We start from the raw sequence: 10046 nt of genomic DNA, 5'->3' as shown, positions 1-10046 counted from the left end.
AATCCTGACTTTCATATGAATGAATTCTATTCATGTTCAAAATGCAGAAATCACCGGTCTTCTGTGTCCTTCGCGCTGGGAGTTGGAGACTGCAGCTGTTCCTATTCGGCCATCTTGCTCCGCCTCAAAAACCTATTTACATTTTCTAACCTGCATTTGTTCACTCTTTGGCAGTGCCAGCCATTGTTCAATAAGCCACAGTATTTGTTAGTTTGGATTTTCTATTCACTTTCTCAGCGGCCACCCTTCCTGGGTGAAAGGCACCCATTGGCACACTATTTGCAGAGAGACGTTTTCTTTCCCTAAGAAACCAGGAGGAACAAAGTCAGTTTCTATGAAAGACGAACATTTTGTAACTCCTTCTTCCCTGTTAGAGTTATCGCTTGACCTGAGATATAGGATTACAATAATTTTAGTTTTCTTTTATTGCCATTTCCACTACATTCTATTTATCTATTTCTGAATGACCCAAAGACCACCGGTTGACCCAGTTGTAAGAGAGCTCAGTGATATAACAATCTAACTCCCTCATTTTCAGATGAAGAACCAAGGTCCAGAGAGGTGAAGTAGTTTGAGCAGGGTCACACCGTCAACTGATAGCAGAATCAGGTCAAGACTCAGGAAGCCTGACTTCCTTTTTAGCGACCTTTCCATGACATCATGCTCCATGAAGATGATTTTCTCAGTGATTATTTTTGGGCAAAGCAAGAGCAGGCACTAAGTAATGCACAATTAGCTTCTGACTTTGGCATTCCTTTTCTAAATGGTGGCAAGTTACATGTAGCTAGATTTTAGACGTTAAAATTTGGAAGGTCTAATTCTAGTTGATAACTTCCTCCTATGGCGAGTCCTAGTTTTTTCCTTCCAATAGGTCATTAGTATCTTCCAGTAGGTTGGATGAGTCACTTACAAGGGGACAGAGGTTCCTTTCCCACCTCTTGCAGAGAACTCAGACGGTGAAATGATGGGGACAGGGATATTACTTGGGCAGCAAATCTAACTGTTCAAAGCTTTTGTGATCCTTCTATACATTATGTCATATTTCAACAGAGGAGTAGAAATGCAGCTTGGTTTCCTGAAGACCTTTTCCTCTGCATTGCTGGGCGGAGATCCCTCATTTAAAAACTGAAGAGTTGCCACTTTTGAAACTGAAAAATGAAAATGCATCCCTGTCCCCATGGTTTTTATTGTCCCACAAATTCAGTTCAGGAGCACTCACATCTTTGGGTGTTTCAAGTACAAAATCAGGACTTAACTTCAAAAGGGCCCTTTGCAGCTTCATGGTTTCCTCAACCCCAGGGAATCTGGGAACATTTTGTAGCAGGTTGGAAGAGGAGCCTTTCCCTGATGCCACATTGGGCCTGGGTTATTGTGTCAGGGTCCTTGTGAGGAGGAGAGATTAAGAAGGAAGAGAAGAGGGAGCCTCAGAGGAAAGGAAGGGGCAATGAGAACAAGGAAGAGGAGAGGAAGTAAGGCCCAAGGAAAGGTCAGGAGAGGCAGAGGGATCCTTTCTGTGTCTGTACCCTCTACCTCCCCACCAGAAACAGGTGTCGTACATTGCATCATAGGGGCTGGGGGGCATGGGGTTTCTGGTCCACCAGGGACATGCAATATACCCCCAATAAGACCATGTCACCAGCACACTTCAGAAATTCTGATTCAACATTTTCACTCCTCATCCACTCTGTGCTACTAGAAGCAAGAGTTGTTCTAGCACATGGGGCAGAAATATCACATTTGATGGTGAGCCCGGTGTGATTTCAAAGTTGATGGCTAGAAATGTCTTTTCCTTCCAACTGACTGATGTTTGAAATTCCTCCATTAAAGCCTTTTCTCTTGGGCTCAAGGTTTGTATCCAGTAAGAACATTCTTCCCCCCACCCCATCTCCTCCACTAGGTTGATGACACTTTATGTTGTTTCCCTTAGTGGAATCAAAAACATGGATTAATTGGGTGGGAGAGGAGAACATAGGGCAGTTGAGTAATTGGCTGGGTTGAGGTTACAAAGAAAGAGAACAAAGTGAGGAAGCTGAAGTAGCTTGGGGAAGGACTCATTTAGAGATGAGAAGCTCGGCCTCTTGTGCCCACTGCCCATTGCCCACTTCAACCCCCTCTTCTACTATACTGGCAACAAATTATCAATGCCTAGCTGGCCAGTTCTGCTTTTTCAATATTTCTCTCCTGATGGGCTAGTGATAAGTCACTGTATTACCTCTTCTCGGACATGAGTCCTGTTTCAGTCACTGTTTTTCTGACAAGTGTGGAGCTCCTTGCTGAGATTTTTGAATATATCTAGGCTTATCAGCTGTATTTATCAGAAGCTTTTACGTAGAGTTACATTCTGGGGAGACTTTCTCAAATGATTGCTCTTCAGCCAGTTTATGTTGTTGTTGTCAGAGGTGGACACTTTATAAATACTTCGTAATTTTTTATTGTAAACTGACAATTAATAATTGTGTATTTTTATGGGGTACAAAGTGATGTTATGATTTAGTAATACAATGTGGAATAATTCAATCAAACCAGTTAACATATCCATCACCTCAAATACTTAACATTTCTTTTGTGGTGGCAACATTTGAAATGCATTTGCTTAGTGATTTTGAAATGTACAACATTATTAACTATATTCACTATGATATGCAATAGAGCTGAAAAAATCACACATATTCCTCCTGTCTAACTGAACAGATTTTGTGTTCTTATACCATCATCTCTTAATTTCACCCACCTTTGGCCTCTGTAACCGCCATTCTACTCTCTGCTTCTATTAGTTCAATTGTTTTAGATTCCGCATATAAATGAGAACATGCAGTATTTGCCTTTCTGTGCCTGGCTTATTTCACTTAGCAAACATTCTTCAATTCCATTCATGTTGTCACAAGTGATAGAATTTCTTTCTTTTTAAAGGATGAATAGTATTCCATTGTGTGTATACGCTACTTTTTTATCCATTCATCTGTTGATAAACAGGTTGATTCCATAACTTGGCTATTGTGCCTAGTGCTGCAATGAACATGGGAGTGCAGATATCTTTTTGACAAACTAATTCCAATATTTTGAGTAAATATCCTGAAGTGGAATTGCTAGATCATATGGTAATTTTACTTTAACTTTTTGGAGAAATCTTCATGCTGTTTTCTGTAATGGCTGTACTAATTTACATTCTAGAGGTGAGCACTTTCTGAACTTGTCTTTGAATTCTGGGGTTAAACAGTATTTGGTTCTCAAGTTCCTAAGTATTAGTGTTTGTTTTATTTTCCCCAGTCTTTTCTACTCATACCCCAACCCCTAGCGTACACACACAAGCAGTCATGTGTGCATATAAGCACACACATGCACACACACCAGCAACTGAATTAAGAAATGATGAGATTGTATTGACAGATCCATGAAGGTCAGAAAGTTTTGCCTTAAATTCTTGCCCCATAACTGACTTAATGTCTGATATCAGACAAGTAATTTCACCCTCTCTCCGTGCTTTCATTTGTCCACATTGAGGCCTCAATCTGACTTGTGGTTATCAGGAAGCTCATTAATCTCACAAGCTTCAAATTTCCCAATAGTTGCTTTTTGGCCTCTAGATCTACCTTTTGACTCCAGTGTGTTGGAGAAGTTTTGTGGTATGGAAGGAAGAGCATTTAAAATTTGGTGCCTAGGAGATGGGTTCAAGTCCCATTTGTGCCTATTTATTGACAAGTCATTTAATCTCCAGGAACCTCAGTGTCCCCATTCGCAGAATGGGATTAATAATTAACCTATATTCTAGATTTTTGTGAGGATTAAGTAAGATCAGAGATAACCAAAATGTCTCAGAAGCATCATGCCAAAGTAAGATGCTATTATTTGGGGGAGCTCTAGGATTGCTTAGGGATTGATATTGGGTCAAAGAGTTTGCTTCAGGCTTTAGTTGTTGCCATACTTGTTTTCTCTCTTTTCCTCCCTTTAGCAAAATTGTGGAAGTCAGGTAGGTAAACAGAGAACTAGGATTCTAAGAATTCTTTTGGATGGGCTCCAAAACCTCAGAGGGCCCCTGGAGCTCCCCTGCATACTCTGATTTGGAAGCTTGCCTGAGTCCATAACACTTCCATCCTCTTTTGCAACCATTAGTTTTGGCATCCCAGTGTGTCCTAAGACCCACCCAAATCTTTGGACAATTCTGGCATCTACAAAGCTCCCTTGGAGATTGGCATGCTGTCCTGATAGCCTCTAGATCTCAAGACAAACAGTCAAATATGGCTGAGGGTGGGGGACTCTTGAGTTTGAACTTTAATAGTATGTTTTTCCAGAATAAGATCCAATGGCACCTTGAGTATTCCAAGTGCACAAGGGCTGAGAGTTTCAATTACTGAAACAGTCTGATTATTTACTGGGCAACTGTCTGCATAAGACACTACACTAGGTACCGTGTAAAAAGAAAAAGCTTTGGAAGCAGAAGAGTTGGGCTTAATGTGTTTAGGGCCTAAAACATGGCCTAATGGTTGTGTTTAACCGTACTGTGAGCTCCTTAAGGATGGAGCCATCTCTGTATTTCCAGCCCTAGTACAGAAGGAGTGGAATAAATGAAAGAATGGGTGAAGGAATATATTTTCAAGTTGTTTACCTCTTCTGAAAACAGAGTAGGCTCAAATAGTCCAATTATTTGAACTGTTTGAGACTTAGGGAGAGTCTGATGCCAGTTAATGGAGGTTGGACTACAGTGGTATGCTCTTTCTACTTGCCTCATAGAAGGCTTGTTCAAGCCTTGAATCAAATATTTGCAAAATGCTTTGAGATTCTCCAATTAAATGTGCTAATTATTATGGTCGTTGTCATTATTGTTAAGGGATAAATATATGTGGTGTAAAATAGGAAACAGTGGATTTGATATTTAAAGGGGGCAACTCTAATTGGAATTTCTAAGTTAAACAATTCAGAACTGCTCCAAATGAGAGCTGCTGAGAGTGGGACCATATTTCAGATTAATGAGTTGGAAACACATCCCATTACTTTCCTCAGTCTTGGTAAACACATTTTTTTTCTTATGGATTAGAGGAAATGAGAGAACAGATGAAAGGAGGAGAGAGAAGCACATTGAGAGGAAAGTTTACTGGAAAGAGAGGAAGGCAGAACAGAGGCAGAAAATTTGACTCCTCTGAGGTCATCACTCAGGCCCTGGGGTGACTAGCTTGAGTGTACACTCCTTTTCTCTTCTCAGACCTGTGGTTCTTGACAACCAACTAACTGAGCTATAAATGGAGGCCAACTTGGGGTCTTGCCCTACCTGTGAGAGTCCCTTGGCTGGAAGAAAAGAACACTGCACAAATGTAGACCTCTCAAAATAGCCAGGATAATTTAGGCTTAAAATTTAACAGCCTGTTTTCTATTTCTACTCTCTTTTTGGGTTTGGTGAGAGCCATTTAATGAGAGGGTAAGGAGGTAGGTAGAATCTGAATATATGTACCCTAGATACAGAAGACAATGGCTTACCTAATGCCAAAAGATCAGGGCACAAATGACATACAAAATCTTCAACTGGGCATCCAGACATTTGGTTGCTGTGAAGCCAAACATCCACACATTCCCAATGATGAAGCTATATGGTGGCGGGAGACAAAGCATCTGGATGACAGCTTGATATGGTGTTCACTTTTCATCTGGCTGCTCTGGCTCAGCCCCGTAGGGATGAAGACTTCAGGGAGTGGTGAGGCAATTTCTGAGCCAACCTGAATGCTTGTATCTTTTTGGAATATTGATTATAACATGCTTAAGATTTTTCATGTTTTCTATAATAAGGGCAAAGGCACAGAGGAGACCTTCTGGCTGATTGGGAAAAAAGGCTTCACGAAGCCCCTTCCCGTGCCCCCACCAGTGGACAAAGATGGGTAAGTGGAGTTCACATTTAATTGGAGTCTTCCTATGCCATACTCTGCCACACTTTCTTCACTACCTATTTGATGTCTCCCCTGCCCTGCAGGCAAGTGGGCCATGGCCTACAACCAGTGGAAATTGCAGCCTTCCAAAGAAGAAAAGCAGAAAGGCAGTTGGTGAGAAACAAGCCATAAGGTAATGGCCAGGAGGAAAACAGAGCACAGCAGCTTGCCAAATTTTCAAATCTGGGGCTTCCTTTGGCATGCATGCCAGTGTCAGCCTACACTCTGTTGGTATAGTGTGATGGAGCTGGAGAATTTCCACGCTTTAATAAAATGGGTGAAAACCTTGTTGTGGGGAGGCCTGCTGCAGGGTGAACTGCACCTGAGGGAAGTTGTCTGCCCTGGCCCAAGAGAGACCCTTGCCTCTTGCCCTGACAACACATTTGAATGCTAACAAAGCTGGCCTTGCTATCCAGTTATCAGGTAGGTACACCTGTCTCTTTTATTATTGAGCACCTGGGCCACATGGTGAGCCACATCAGATCTTTAGAGACTTACATCTGTCTAGGCAATAGTAATAGGACTACCTGCTATTCCTGGGATCTGTTGGCAAGACCACCTTGGAGGGGATGTTTATGTCATTTCCTCCGGGGGCACTGCCTGATCCCTTTCACGGCTGGCCTTCCAAGCAAAATAAGACTGGCTACTCTTCAACTGCCTGGCTTGTATTCAGGACAATTTCTCCCATCCTTCCTCCCCTACTAGGATGGTACAATTCTGAAGCAGCAACAACCACCTAATTATCAGGAATTCTCTCCACATATTTATCCATATTTATCTCTGAGGAATCCATTGTGTTCTTTGTCTCTTCTCAGTATCTCTTATCTTCTTTATCATGTTTGCTTTTTGTTTTTTTCTTTTTTAAAATCTTGCTTTCTTATTCTCTCTTCCATGGAAACTTTGACCCTGAAACACTTCGCTCCCTCCACATATCCTTGGAAATCACAAGAGTCTAAGGTAAACATTAAGACATCTCCACATACTCCTGCTCCCTTGTTCTCTAACCTGTCCCAGAATAATCACAATTCTAGCAGCAACTACTAAAGGCATCCACATATTTTCATATTCTCCTACTGGCCTCTGATGACTTTGTTGATTCTTTGTGACTGTTTCTGTCCTAAGGAAACCTCAATACATCTTCACTTCTGCAACAATAACAGGTACCCTGAACTAGTTGTAAACATTTATGCATTACAAAGGCTTCTGTATTGAGTGTGTGGCTCTTCTGCAGCCTCCTGCATCACCCTCTGACTCTCTGACACCTGGGGCCAGGATTTGTTCTACAGTCTTTCAATTTCCAGAAACATTCTTTCCTTTGAGTAGGGAAACACAGGAACAACCTCTGACACAGACAGACACACACACAGATCCAGACACATACTCTCTAGCCTCTCTCTCTCTCTCTCTCTCTCTCTTTCCCTCCCTCTCTCCCTCTCTCCCTCTCCCCCTCTCCTCTCTCTCTCCTCTCTCTCTCTGTCTCTCTCTCTCTTTCTCTTCAGGAAAGTGTTTGGAAGCTCTTGAAGGATTTATCCCTTTGGAAGGGTAGTGTGGCATTGGAGGCACTGTACAAGAGCCCATCCATTCCTAAGAATGTGTTGGAGTTTGCAGCACAAAATACTGCAACTCACCATCATTGGCTGTGTGCTTGGTAGTGCTTTCCTGACATACAGATGAATGTTGCTTAGGTCATTTGTAAATTCACTCATCTGGAACCCTTTGACAGAGGGCCAGCTTCTGTGTACTGTAGATATATAGAACAGATTGAAGCCATTGGGTCAAGAGAGGATTCCACCTCTGGTCCTGGCCTCATTGACACATGTACTTCAATCAGCCTGTTAACTGACCACATGGCCTTGGTGGCCTATACAAATCACAAAAGTCCCCAAGAAGTACACCCCTGACAAATTTCAGAAGGCTTGTCCTAAATCCAAGCATGCCTATGTTGCTGTTACTTGCTAGCACTGCCTATTCCAAAATATTTCCAACTTTCTATGAATTTACAAGCTGACACTTACTGAGATAGACCCAACTTACAAAAGACCTATGACACCTATGAATGCCACTGACTTGCTGCCACCATCGTAAGAGATGTTGAGGAAAAACTTGAAACCTATAAGAGAGCCCCGTGAGGTTGGACAGGAAGGATGAAAAACTGCTATGAAAGGGGGCACAGCTTTGGTGAAGTGATTATAGGGGCTGCCTCTCAAGCAGGAAACTGATAACCTGAACTGAAACCTGATAACTCTTACCTTGTGTCCCCAAATATCCACTACTTCTCAAACCTGGTTTTTGTATCATCTGGTTACTTTCTATAACATTTCACCAACTGGGGTTAATTTTGGGCTGATAAGCCCCCTCTTTTAATCATAGATGTGCTTTTTTGAGGGTGAGAAGCAATTAATCACCCATATCATAATGAAGGTGAACTGAGCTAACTGTTCAGGAGGATTTGGCAGTTTTATTTTGATTAGGACAAGGAGAAATGGCGAAGTTGGCAGTTTTGAAGAATAGAGGGTCACACTGGCAGACTTGGGATAACACAAAAGCAGTGGATCCCTGGGAAATAGGAAAAGGGTGAAAGTAAGTATGAAGATGGAAAAGTTAGCTTAGATTCCACCTCTTTTAAGCCTTTTGAGTCTTTATTGGACTCACTGAATGGAGAGAAAGCACATTTTCCTTCTGCTATCAGGACCCAGGACCCCCACGAGAGCTTTAATATAACTCTGCTCCATGTGGGTTAAATCAGCCTTTGTGGACTGGCTAGAAACCTGACCACCACACATACAGCACTGTTACTATGGAGGAAGCCATTCCAAGTTCCAAATCATCGACTTATAAATGTGTAGAACATACCTCATTAGTAAGTTGAGACCACCTGTATATTAACATGCCGTCTTTTTTTGTTAAATTTGTAAAACCCTTGTAAATAGCAATGTCTAATCATGCAAATCTGACACATGTAATAATGTTTATTTGTTTAACAATTCAGGAAAGTTGAGCAATTTGCAAGCTGTTTATGGAATATAATAGTGGCATGGGGCTTGGAATCATTCATACTGAAATCCTGTGAAAGGCCTAGGATATATAACGTATGCTTACTGTTTTGGCCTAGGATATATAAGGTGTGGTTACTGTTTTTTCTTTCTCTCGCCCAGGGGCAAAGGGCTCCAAGATTTGAATCTTCTCTTGGTGAGGCAATGGAAAAGCTCACTTCAGTTCAACAAATTGTTCTGCTTGGGCAAGAAATTAGTGAATGACTACACCTCTGAGGATGACCTAATGCCGGTGTGAGCAGGACACTGGGAAGTATTTTTAAAAGTTTCGCTCAGTACCCAGCTATCACTAGCAAGGCTGTATGAATGTAAACTGCAATAGATGTGAACCTTGTTGAAGAGTAGAGAGCCACCTCCAAGTTTAGTCATTCCAAAGTGGCAGGCCCAACTTGGATGAAGATGAGAAGCTCTCTCTTTTCACAGAAAAAAAGTAGGAGGCACTATGTTTTCTTTTTCATTTCGTTTTAATCTCTAGAAAGTATTTAATGAACATAATTTATAACTCAGATACTATAAGATTAGTGCCAGGAAAAAAAAAACCTTCAGCAAACATACATCTGAATCCCAGTGTATTGTGACCTCAATTGGCTGGAATGCATAAGGAAGAAGGAGGGAGAAGAGTCTGGTTAATTGTGTTGTTTGGATAACTGAAGGCTAAGAAGTTTCTTTGTTTCCTTATTGCTCATTTTTCAAAATCTTTCCAAAGCTGTCACGGTCTCTTTTCCTAAGTTAGGCAACATAATTGGATTGTCCTTACTAGATGGGTATTTCACTGGGACTCAGGGTAGTATTCTAAACATGACAGAATAAATGTACGATATATTGTCAGGGTAAAATATATAAAAATCATGGATTGAACTGAGCGATTCCCTTAAAGTTTTGTACTTTCCCTCCCTTTTCCTGCCCACTCTGCCTTTCAACCCTCTACCCCTTCTCCTAAAATAAATCCCTTTGAACATTTGTTTTTACTTTATGCTTTTAGTTTTCCAGATTCCACTTTCAAGGGGTTATTGGCAGTGGCTTGCCGCAGTCACGTGGACCAAAGCAATAAGGCTTAAGTCTCAGGCATGTTTAAAATAGT

At 41.5% G+C, this 10046-nt stretch overlaps 1 protein-coding gene across 1 annotated transcript in view; it reads left to right on the top strand.

The window, feature by feature from the left end:
* GUCY2F (guanylate cyclase 2F, retinal) overlaps window positions 1-9161 on the top strand; it is a 111019-nt gene extending 101858 nt beyond the window's left edge. Inside the window, exons 18-20 of the mRNA XM_011951666.1 lie at window positions 5776-5864; window positions 5957-6045; window positions 9068-9161. Coding sequence (XP_011807056.1) covers window positions 5776-5864; window positions 5957-6044 — 177 coding nt within the window. The 3' untranslated portion in view covers window position 6045; window positions 9068-9161. The remainder of the gene's footprint in view (window positions 1-5775; window positions 5865-5956; window positions 6046-9067) is intronic.
* Window positions 9162-10046: the final 885 nt, after the last annotated feature.

Source organism: Colobus angolensis, unplaced genomic scaffold (assembly GCF_000951035.1).
Source record: "Colobus angolensis palliatus isolate OR3802 unplaced genomic scaffold, Cang.pa_1.0 Scaffold324, whole genome shotgun sequence".
NCBI classification, from domain to species: domain Eukaryota; kingdom Metazoa; phylum Chordata; class Mammalia; order Primates; family Cercopithecidae; genus Colobus; species Colobus angolensis.
This window is presented reverse-complemented; position numbering and strand designations above follow the sequence as displayed.